At 43.3% G+C, this 12,462-nt stretch overlaps 1 protein-coding gene across 1 annotated transcript in view; it reads left to right on the top strand.

Annotated features, from left to right (window-relative positions):
- Window positions 1-448: 448 nt before the first annotated feature.
- Window positions 449-12,462, top strand: part of LOC105396101 (exocyst complex component 7) — a 33,569-nt gene continuing 21,555 nt past the window's right edge. Inside the window, exons 1-12 of the mRNA XM_048627881.1 lie at window positions 449-703; window positions 846-1,011; window positions 5,183-5,310; window positions 5,601-5,675; window positions 6,011-6,128; window positions 6,549-6,763; window positions 7,001-7,062; window positions 7,752-7,852; window positions 8,381-8,562; window positions 9,010-9,180; window positions 10,084-10,222; window positions 10,731-10,826. Coding sequence (XP_048483838.1) covers window positions 656-703; window positions 846-1,011; window positions 5,183-5,310; window positions 5,601-5,675; window positions 6,011-6,128; window positions 6,549-6,763; window positions 7,001-7,062; window positions 7,752-7,852; window positions 8,381-8,562; window positions 9,010-9,180; window positions 10,084-10,222; window positions 10,731-10,826 — 1,501 coding nt within the window. The 5' untranslated portion in view covers window positions 449-655. The remainder of the gene's footprint in view (window positions 704-845; window positions 1,012-5,182; window positions 5,311-5,600; window positions 5,676-6,010; window positions 6,129-6,548; window positions 6,764-7,000; window positions 7,063-7,751; window positions 7,853-8,380; window positions 8,563-9,009; window positions 9,181-10,083; window positions 10,223-10,730; window positions 10,827-12,462) is intronic.

The following is a 12,462-nucleotide window of genomic DNA, read 5'->3' as shown; positions in this document are numbered from 1 at the left end:
GTTATAGCACTGTATCAACTAAGTATATGATATCATTTTCGTTTTATCTGGTGCAGAGATGCGGGTATCTTTAAAAGTAAAAAATAGGCCTTTCCACTCACTTTCCATAGAAGTCATTGCGCACATAGACTAATATTGTGTGTGTAGTGATTGAGTGATTGCGATTTATTATGACGAGCATAGAGAAAATAACAATGAGTCATCCCCCTTCGGCTTAGTTCACCACCAAGCCGTTTTCTAAATACTGATGCATTGGTGGTGGACCTGCGTTGGCGACTTCCAAAATCCCATGGTAGGTAGTTATAATAATCGTAATAATGAAAATGCTAAAGTTAAGGGACCGGAAGTGGATTTTTTTATTGATTAGTTCTCAGAAAAATCACTCACGTAAAATTTTTCTGTGTATTGTGCTGTCAATGTCATATGTCATGTATAGTGAAGTGAAGTGATCTCTTACTCTGTGGTCAATGTCAAATTGTAAACTCGAAAATATTTATTTTTTGTTGTTTTTTACGTGTTTTCATACAATAATTATGAAAATTTCATTAAATAAACAAGCAAACTACTACTTTTAAGGTGCGCAAGTCGCACGTTCATGAGGGTTGTGTAGGAATCCGGTATTCTATACTTTCAAGGCACAACTTTCTCACGCAAAATGTTTGCTGTCGAGAAAAAGTTTGAAATAGAAATGAAGCTCGCGAAGGTATGTTTGCTTTCCCCTTTCTCACTGTAACATGGAACAATTCACACAGTTTACGGCGTACAATTGAAGTGCCGCCTGTGAGTCGTGTAAACTGTGAAGTAATGTGATTGGGGGCGTATGTAGTAGATGGTATTGTGTGCAGGAGACGCAGAACGTGGCGGCGCTGGCGGCGGCGGCGGCGCGCGGCTCGGCGCTGGCGGCGGGCGTGTGCGGCGTGCTGGGCGCGGCGGAGGGCCGGCTGCAGCGCCTCGAGGCCGCCGTGCTGCCGCTGTACGGGGACACCGCGCGCCTGCAGCAGCTGCACCAGAGTGAGTCGTGGAGCCGCCATGCTCCACCAACACTTACCACACAGCTTTACTTTAATTTAGCCTTTATAAGACTATGTTGCAAAAATGCCTTGCTTGTGTAGGGGTCCACCAACCCGGACTAGGCCAGTGGACTAGGCGGAAACCCATCCTTAATTGGAAGGAGGCCCATGCCCCAGCAGTGGAGACATGATGGGTTATGATGAAGAATATATCGCGGGCTTCATGCCAGAGGGGCGTATCTGCATCGACCCTACTTTTCAGGAGAGCAAAAAAACATCATAACTTTGTTATTAAGTAATCGAGCTTGCTATAATTTTGCATATACCTTGATTAATTATTCTTTGTTTTTATTAAAACTCAATTTTCATAATATTTATGCTTTAAGTACACTTTATGGCGTATAAGTCTATCTGCCTTGACGGAAATTATTGTATTGCTATCCGTTTTTTATCATATTATGTATAGACGACCGAATGGCGTAGTGGTTAGTGACCCTGACTACTGGGTTCGATTCCCGGCTGGGGCAGATATTTGTTTAAACACAGATATTTGTTCTCGGGTCTTGGATGTGCCCGTAAAATGGCAATAGGCCCGCCCCCTATTACATTGGGACTAACATAACACTCTGGCGAAAAGTGGGTGCAGCAATGCACCTCTGCCTACCCCGCAAGGGAGTACATTAGTACAAGGCGTGAGTGCGTGTTATTATTATTATTATTATATGGGCGTATAAACAAACTTTTTTATTTGTTACCCAATTACATTATTTATATTTTATTTGGTTTAAACTTAAATCATTTAATATACTGATAGCAAAATATAACCAAAAATATAACTGCTTCTATTTTTTTCGAATTTCATACGCCCTTTTGCCATGGCGTAATTGAACGGATGTTCTCAATTTAAGAGAGATGATACGCCTATAAAAAAATAACAATCTGTTTTAAGAACTAATTAATACATGGTAAAGCTGTAAAAAACACAGAATACAAAATAAAACTAGAATGACTGTTACTTAAAACAAAATTTACTCTAAATTAAGTGAACAAAAAATACTTAAAGAAATGACAGAGGGCTGAAGCTGAAACTTCGCAGAAATTCAGGGGCTTTCCTTGATGAACTCTTTCTTCAAAAGAAGCCGCAAAGAAGGTGGACCTGGTGCAAGCCGGACTCTGTCACGAAAAATAAAATCATGACTGATACGGTGGCACATATTCAGAGACATATCAGTGATCAATCAGTTTAATCACCGTATACTCAGAGGAACTCTGAATATCTACCTACAGCTTGAAGAACGGTGACTGATGAAGTCCACCTTCTCACCAACTCTGCGCCAGACCACTGCAGTGTCCGAACGGTTTCATTGCTGGAGCTAATAAATATATTTGACGTATTTGAAACTACTACCGACATTGAAGAAGCCTACAACTAGGTTCTGTGCAATGTAACACACGGGAAGGAAGTCTAAGCTATCAGGGGAGACTCTTGGACTTACGGAGATAAAACGGCTTGTGCTGGACCATTCCGTCAGAACTAGAGGCTCTCAACAAAATGATACGCAAGGCTATTCATCACGACCTCCGGTGCTTCAACACACAGCGGATTGAAGAAGCTATTAAACAAAACCGGGGATCGAATGGCTTTGCTAAGCAACTTGAAGGGACCCTAATGACAAAATTGTCAACCAGCCGTAGCAAAACAGAGACCACGAACAGGCAAACGCAGCGTGGGACGCCCTCCTGCCCTCTGGACTGACGACCTTAGGCGGGTGGCGGGTAGTGGTTGGATGAGGAAGGTCGAGGACCGAGTGTTGAGGTGCTCCTTGGGAGAGGCCTATGTCCAGCAGTGGATGATTATTGGCTGATGATGATGTAGCAAAATCGACGATTCTAAGCTGGAGATACTCGCAGCGATCAAGGACTTCTATGCCCAATTGTACGCTGCACATGCGCAACAGCCAGAACCCCTATTGTTATTAGAGGTCTATTGTTTTTAAATAAAGGAGACAAATTGCTCTTAAAAACCTATAGACTGATCACACTCTTGACCACGTGAATAAAATGTTTATGTACATTTATAACAGTCATCATGAGACTTAAATTTGATGAATTTCAGCCGCTGGAGCATGCCGGATTTCGTGCGGGTTATAGCACCGTAGACCACATACACACAGTTCGGCAGATTATACAAAAAAACTATCTCAAACTGGCTACAGCCGCTAACTTACGAAACCACGGAGTCAATGTTAATAAGCATACAATGAATTATAATTATAATCATATAATTTACATATATCACTCGGACACACAACCACACACAATCGCACCACACACACACACACACACACACACACACACACACACACACACACACACACACACACACACACATACACTCATATTATATATATATATATATTATATTAAGATCACCGTATCATAATAGATTAAGATTCTAAACCCCATATTTACTTTTTCTTTTTCTTGTTATTTTGTGTAAACTATCTTTATTTAGCAATAATTTGTACCTTAGCACTTATAAATGATGTTATGAAGGAGCGGGATCACCTGGCACAGGCATTTCATGCTTAAAAGGTGATTCCATTTATTACTGATTAATTTGCCCAAACATTGTTAAAGAAATAAAGATTTTTTTATTTTTTTTATTTTTTTTTTATATACAGAAAAAGGAAGAATATAATCGGCCTAGCTTTCGTAGACTATAAAAATTTTGACTCCGTCGAGATCTGGGCTGTTCTGGCATCCTTGCAGATATCTCAAATAGATTGACGATACATCGAGGCGCTGAAGTGCCTAATGACACTGAAACGATTACTGTCCAAGTATAGAGCCAGCCACAAGATCTATCCATAGGCAAAGGGGCGTGAGGGAAGAGGACGTAATTTCTCCGATACTGTTCCGTGATGCATTGGAAGATGTATTAAAACTCTGGACTGGAAAGGACTAGGCATCAATATCAACAGTGAAAGCATATTGTCATTTTTAGGGTTCCGTAGCCAAAATGGCAAAAACGGAACCCTTATAGTTTCGTCATGTCCGTCTGTCCGTCTGTCACAGCCGATTTACTCGGAAACTATAAGTACTACAGTGATGAAATTTGATGGGAATATGTGTTGTATGAACCGCTACAAAAATATGACACTAAATAGTAAAAGAAGAATTGGGGGTGGGGCCCCCCATACATGTAAATGAGGGATGAATTTTTTTTTCGATGTACATACCCGTGTGGGGTATCAATGGAAAGGTCTTTTAAAATGATATAAAGTTTTCTAAAAAACATTTTTCTTAAAGTGAACGGTTTTTGAGATATCAGCTCTCAAAGTCGTAAAAAGTATGTCCCCCCCCCCCCCTCTATTTTTATAACTACGGGGTATAAAATTCTAAAAAAAATAGAGGTGATGCATGCTAATTAACTCTTTCAACGATTTTTGGTTTGATCAAAGTATCTCTTATAGTTTTTGAGATAGGTTGATTTAACTGTAATTTTGCTGCTACGGAACCCTTTGTGCGCGAGCCCGACTCGCACTTGGCCGGTTTTATTTTGTTAACAATATGCACATACGTCTATATGACATGACGATAATTATTTGAATGCGCCCCACTGATGCTTATACGCCGTCTATACGCCTCTCTGACATGGCGAAATTATTTAAATGCGTCCTACTGATGTTTATACGCCGTCTATACGCCTTTTTGACACGACACAAAATTATTGATACATCGTATACGCCTTTATGTTATTTATTAATATCTGAAAATCTAGTTTAATGAAAATTTCAAAAAAAATACAGAACGTGTATTACTAGTATAGGAATCGATTGGCATGAAAAAAGCAAAATCGATTTTTTGCGCTTACGCCCCTCTGGCATGAAGCCCGCGATATTATTATATGCTCTTCAAGTAATTTACTGTGTTGCCCACATATATGCTCTTACACTAAGTTATCCTTTGTTCATAGTTGAGACTTCAGTTGTTGTTAGGTTCTCCAGTTTCAATGGACTAAAGAGTTTATTGCTAGTAACTCTTAAACCAGGATGACAATATAAATAATATACAAGTACATTTCTACTAGTAGATTTTACCACCACCAAAATTACCAACTTAAAATGATCACTGTACAAGACTAATATTTGAATGCGTGTAATGTGCAGACATGGAGAAGACGGTGAGCTGCCTGGAACATGTGATCAGCTACTACCTGGTGGCGCGCGAGCTGGCAGACGTCGTGCAGGCCGGCCCGCACGCCGCCGAGCCCGACACGCTGCAGCCCTACCTAGATGTAAGCAATCCATTGTTTTCTAAAACCTTCCATGCGCAAAATTGATGTTTCCAAGGGAATTCATGCTGTGTATATCTGGAAAGATTCTATTATACCTATACTACTCTATTACATTAGCTACAATTCTATTTAGTTAGCTGATTAGGAGACATGCAGCCACTGGTGCCTAAACCTCACATTAAACATAAACAACTAAAGCATTTTATAACTAGATGCTACTTAAAACAACTAAAGACAATTTTATAAGTTTTACAAGACTGTATTATAATATTTGTGCGTGGTGGTTGCAGGCACTGGACAAGCTGGCGGAGGCGCAGGCGTACTTCAACAAGAACAACCCCAACAGCGTGGAGCTCGAGAACGTCGTGAGTACACTACACATTATAATATTTTTCCTGATCGTGTTTTAATGCTGAAATATTTTAATTTTTATATTATTTTATTGTGCATGATATTAATATATTAAGTGATTACTGTTTTAAGTAGATGCTGTAGTCTGAAATAATTATATTATTATTAAGTACCTAAAAGCCACAAGAATTATGATACGCCCGCGCAACTCTATTCTCGGAGACTAGTCGCCGCGAAGTATCTCACATACATTTATTTATATGGAGACTCTCAGACTACGATAGGGGTCTTATATCAACAATATTTAAAAAATATCGTCTAACATAATAACTGTTCCCGTGATGCACAGAACCAGCTGTACAACTTGGGCGTGGCAAAGCTGGAGAGTGCGTTCGAGGAGCTGCTGGCGAGACTCACGCGCGTGCCCGAGCCCGCCGCGCTGCTCGACATGATCGCGCTCGACGACGGTCTGACATCTGCGTATACACGCACGCACACTCACTATTATAAATAAAGAACCTTTGTCAGTGTACGGCTACATTAGGCTATCAAGATCCGGATCGAGGCACCGAAATATGGCCTTGAAAAGAGGGAAAAGAATGGAGAAACCGTTGTTGTATGGTGGGGCAGATACGATTGATCTCTTTGACTTTGCACTTGTTCTTCAACCGGCCAATAACAGTAACATTTAAAAAACTGATGTCCATAAATGCAACTGATGTATTAGATAATCATCACGACCCATTACGTCCCCACTGCTGGGGCACGGGTCTCCTTCCAATGAAGGAAGGGTTTAAGGCCTAGGGTATTAGATAATAGACACATGTAAATACACAAACACCTAAGTGCATATAGTATAAAATGAGCTACATGTGTGTGTCCTTCAGACTCGAGCGTGGAGTCAGTGAGCGTGGGCTCGTCGGGCGGCGGCGGCGGCGGGGGGGGCGGGGAGGCGCTGCGCGCGGCGGCGGCGTGGCTGGCGGCGGCGGGGCGCCCCCCCGCGCCCGCGCTGGTCGCCGTGCGCGCCCCCGCGCTTACCTCCGCGCTCAACAACCTGCGCGACTACCTGCGCACCAGCTGCATGGCCGCCTCGCCGCTCATGGTAACCTAGTATTCTCATAATATGAAAACCACACTTTGTTACTACTGTTAAAGTGCGCAGACCCTTATTTTATCTGTCATAGCATTTCTCTATCTTAACTGATTATTTATAAACCTAAATTCATACTTAAAAATTTATTAATAATACATTTAAAACTATTGTGAGCTCCTCACCATAAACTTTACCACTTTAATAATGCAATGCTTGACTTTAACTAACAAGAAACTGTTGTTTCAGAGAACTAAAAACATCTTGAACCGATCGGATAGCACCAAGAAGACCAACAAAATTAGCAAAGCGTAAGTACTGCAGTTTCTTATGTACATTCAATAGTTGAATGTACATAAGAAACTAACTAACTCTGACAACGTTGTCTCTTTTCCCACTCCCGGCCACACCACCTATTTTACTTTTACTCATTCCAACATGACTTACCCTTAATAAATTCAGTCAGATAAATTTCCTTCAAACAATTTTACATCGAGGTCGTTTTGTACTAAAATAGCAATAACTTTTTTGTTAATTGAAACAATAGCAACGTTTCATACCATTTTGGAAACTGCATTAAATGAGCAATCTTTTCAAATAAGGTTCCAGGTTTGCATGGTATATTTTTTTTACAGTATGTAGAGTCAAAGTTGTTTATAAAAAAATACGATTACCTTTTATGACTTTGAAAACCGTGTTTTTTTTAAACATACAGCATTACTCGATATTTTTTTTGACTGCGATCAATAGCAGGGCTATACAGGATGATGCAACATCAAACAAATTCTAACAATATGGATTTTTATACCGGGGGCACGCAAAAAACTGATCCAAGGTGTCGATTTTCAGCAAATTTATAAAAGTGTCAATATCTCGAAAATTATCGAGTTTTTACTAAGGTCATATTGTGATATTCTGGCCTCTCATGAGCTGACCTATCAGTCCTTTAAGGGATGACGTTGACTTTTGGGACACCCTGTATACGAGTCGTGTGTTGCAGGCTGGAGAAGCGCGCCACCAAGATCATGTGGAAGGCGTCCCAGACGCTGGAGCAGTCCACGGGGCTGGCGCTGGGCCCGCGCCGCGCCGCCGCCGACGCAGGTCAGTCACTTCTACTCTCATGTAGGTACCCACATACAACACCATGTGTAGGCGTCTCAGAAGGGTTAATAACAAAATCGAACGAAAGAACGAATAAGAGCTGTCATGCAATCGATAAGCCTAATACAACTCGATAGGGTCGTCGTTAGCGCAGCGCTTCGGAGCTTCGGAACAACAAAGCTGCTGCGCCAATCACGATGCTATCCTGTTGCATTAACCGTACCGATTGGTTAGCCCGTTCGTCGATTTAGAGAGTGACTCTCCAGACCTTCGAGCAGTCTCACTCGCTACCGCGACGACGCCTAGACTCTAGCAGTGAGCAGAGCGCATAAATATTAAATCTCCGGGACCTGTTCCTTTGTCTCCGTTCTTTTCCTAAGACAGAAAGAGCCCTATATGCAAATGGAGAGTAGTTTGTGAAAATTGACGTTCGTCAGAATTTTTATAATTATATACCTACCTACGATGAATAAAAACATTTCACTTTGACTTTTCCCACCATAACGATGTGTTTGCTTTTGTTCCCAGACGTGTCTATGGTATCGGACGGGTCGTGGGCGGAGGCGCTGGGCGCGCTGGCGGCGGCGGCGGTGCGGCTGGCGCGCGCGGAGCAGCGCTTCCTGCTGGCGCTGCTGCCGCTGCCGCGCCTGCACGCCGCCGCGCGCCAGCTGCTCGCGCCCGCCTCCAACATGCTGCTCAATGAACTCAATGTAAGCAAGAGGATTCTATTCATGTTGTTTGTGATGTTTTAAGTGGTGTTCATATGTAGGTATTCTATTATATTCTCCGTGGGGGTGAAAGTACCTGCACCTGGCTCTCTCGAATGGAACCTTTGTGCATATCGCCAAGGTCTAAACTGCCTTCCTAAGCTTGGTCCCACCACGCTGGTCCACTGCGGGTTGGTGGGTTCACATATCTAGATGGATGTTCTAAATCTAGATTTAATTTAATTTAATTTAAATTTAAATCTAGGTTTCCTCACGACGTTTTCCTTCACCGAAAAGCGATGGTATACATTGAACATAAATTCAAAGAACTCATTGGTACATGTCAGCGCCGGGATTTGAACCCGCATCTCTTGCGTGAGAAGCGGGCGCTCACCCGACTGAGGTACCACCAATCTTGTATGTATGATACATAATGTGTGTATGTTGCAGACGATGTGCATGCGGTGGCGGCGCGGCGTGGCTGCGGGCGCGGGCGGCGCGGCGGGCTGGTGGCTGCTGGCGCGCCTGTCCCGCCTGCGCCCGGACGTGGCCCGCCTGGCGCCCGAGCCGCCGCCGCCCGACGCGCCCTTCGCACAGCTCTACCCCGCCTGCCAGGCGCACGTCAGTACACCACCACCAATAGCCGCGTATCCACCTGACGCACGCCTCGGCGATCCAATGCTCGGGTTGTATAGAAGTACCCTCGGTGATGACCATACAAACCGAGCATTGGATGGCGAAAACTCGAGGCATGCTTCGCCGGGGCGTGCGACAGGTGGATACGCGGCTAATGACGCACGATCTATCTTACTGCGAAAGATATAGCGAGCGAGACATAAAAAAATAATAAAAATAGCCTCGGTATAAAGAATAATGGCTACCTGCAATAAGTAAAAATTCCCCTTATGTGTGACCATTGGGAAAATGTTCACCAAGCTACTTGCTAGCTCGGGCGGAAGACCGTGTGGGAAAACCTTTCGATCACGTCGGGTTCACCAATTTTTCCGATAGATGATAGCTATACTGAGACACTTGAGTTGGACTCTTAGAGAGTGTGTAACCGTGGTGAAAGGACTAACCATTCAGAGTATTCAGTCGCTGTATGGTGCTCTGGGCTAGTACGGGGCACATTTAAGACGTGACATAAGTTTTGAATCGCGCAGCCTTTTCGCCCAACTTTTGTGACGTCTTAAATGCGCCCCATACTAGCCCTTCTGGACGTGGACAGTACAGTTGATAGGTCACTGGAGGAGGCTTCAATCATGTGAACAATGATGTTGTAGCGACACATGTTTTAGTCACGTTTTGATATGTAAGCATTTGGTAACTTCCAGTAGCGATCAATGCGCAGACGCTAGTCGTCTCGCGCCCGCCACTTAGATAACACACTTAAGAAATGTAACTTGGTTATCATGTATAGAAAGTCAGTAAATAGTTTGGCCTCAAGAAATCCTACAATCGTTATTTACCACAACCCCATAGTCACCCAGATATAACTCAACAATGTAATTACACGTGTTGCAGTGCCTGAGCTCGCTGGAGCAGTTCCTGTGCGTGGTGCGCGCGGACGGCGGCGGCGGCGCGCGCGACGGCACCGTGCACCAGCTGGCGCCGCTCGCGCTGCACCACGTGGCCATGCTCGCCGCGCATCTCGACCAAGTCGGTACGGGACAAGCTACACATAGCACTACACTATTTAAAAAGCCAGTTAATTGCCCTTTTTGAGGGTTCCATAGTCAACTAGGAACCCTTAATCTGTCTGTTTTAGTTTTAATCTGTTTCCATACAACATTTTTTTTTGTATCAAGCGGTTGGCCACCTTATAGGTCTTCGCACATTATAACAACTCACCGGCGACTCGATTCTATGCTAGACATTGATATTTAAGCCCTGTGTCATATCTTCAAGGTTTAATTTCAAAAATGATCATAAAGTAGTGTACAACGAGTGACCTACGCATCGTACTCTAAATGTCATTTTTTTTAATTAAACCTTGAACATATGACATAAAGTCGAGTCGCCGGTGAGTTGTTATAATGTGCGAAGACCTAGGCTACGGAACGGCAAAACCCTTTTATGTGCGTGCCGACACGCTCTTAGCTGGTTTTGTGTTTATAATGTACATAAACCTTTCAATAATGTTATTTATTCATCAATGCATATGTGTACAGGCGCGGCGCTGGCGACGGACCCGCAGTACGCGGCGGCGGCGGCGCAGCTCCCGCACGCGCCCTCCCCGCACCACGCGCTGCTCGCCGTCTACATGCGTGAGCACCCGCCACTTATGGTCTTCGCACATTATAACAACTCCACGCCAACGCGGCAGCAACTCTACTCACACTCCTTTAGTTTTTCTAGACGTTTAGTGTACGATGCGTAGGCCACTACTTTATAGTCATTTTTTGAAATTAAAACTTGAACATATGACACAGGGCTTAAATATCAATGTCTCAGGGCTTAAATATCTTGTCATAGAGTCGAGTCGCCGTTGAGTTGTTATAATGTGCGAAGACCTTTACTTACACAGCCTGAACTGGAGAGAGCTATGCTTGAGGTTTCTCCAATGACGAAAGAAAAAAGAGAGGACCCTGTTAGAGTTAACATCTAGGCATTAGTTTGCATTTACTTAAACGTGTTGACCTACTTAGACTTAGCGACAATTGTACCTACATAATCATATTTCAGTGTTCAATATACCGTTCACACATTACGACGTCTTTTCATTATCATACGTCACGCGGCGGTTCGGCACTCACCCTATCAAACTATCAATTATCAATAACTATCAACCCCGTTGTTGTGGGCAGCAATCAACCCCAACATCGTTTTGGTCCTTCGAGCCTTCGGAACAGGCGGGATCAGTCGCGAGTGTCGTGAATCTTAGCATTTGTGCTTCGCGAGTGGTTTACCTATTGTTTTGCAAGGATTTATCATTTGGAGACCTGTGGAGTCAGGGAACCATCAAACTATCATCTTCAGCCAGCTTTATCAAGTAAGATCTTTCCTTTTTTTTGCTTGCTCTCAACTTAAAAAATGGAAGTCAAGATGGAAGACATCCTAGCTACGCAACAGCAAATCATTGATGCTATGGAAAGTCTCTATATCAACTTTAAAAAAGATCCAAAGGATCGCAAATCAAAAACTGATTATTTCAAGCGGAAATTAGATGTGCTCAATAGTTATTGGGGCGAATTTCAAAGTAATCATATTAAGTTATGTGGATTTGACGACAAATCGCACGAATATTTCGTCAACAGCGTCTTTGAGGCAGTACGCGTTCGTTACGAATATATCATGAATCAAATTAAGGAATCAAAATCATCAGTATCAGCACCTTTTATGAAACCACCCGTCCTAAAATTGGGAACGGGAACAGCACAACAGCATGAGCACGTCGATGAGGCGTCAAGGATGCAGCAGCCGGCCTCAGCAGCACCTGGAACTAGTCGGGCGACGGATTCGGTACCTGTTGACAGCATGAAAGAGTCAGGAGCCGTACCTCGGGACACTTCAACATTGACCCCGGCACCTATCAAATTCAAAGTGAAGACTAGTTCACACGACGCCGATGACGATCCCTCAGAACAGATGCAGCCAGAGAGATGCTCTGAGAAACTTATCAAACAAAATAGCAATTTTCGAGCTTTAAACAGAACATTATCAAGCATTAATTTAGACGATTTATCAGAAAGATGGGAATTGGAAGATTGTCTTAAGACGCTGCAAATCAGGTGGCGAGCTATTGATTCTCTTCATTGGGAGTTGGATGGAGAATTGAACGGTCAGAATCTGGAGTATGAAGAAGCATTTTCTGAGTACGAGCAGTGTTACAATGAGATGAAAAGAGCCATCAATAAGAAAATGTGGAGCACGCAGCATCGTGAGAAGTCTACACCAGTTCTG

Source organism: Plutella xylostella, chromosome 19, assembly GCF_932276165.1.
Source record: "Plutella xylostella chromosome 19, ilPluXylo3.1, whole genome shotgun sequence".
Classification (NCBI taxonomy): domain Eukaryota; kingdom Metazoa; phylum Arthropoda; class Insecta; order Lepidoptera; family Plutellidae; genus Plutella; species Plutella xylostella.
The sequence above is the reverse complement of the archived record's forward strand: the minus strand, read 5'-3'. Positions and strand labels throughout refer to the sequence as shown.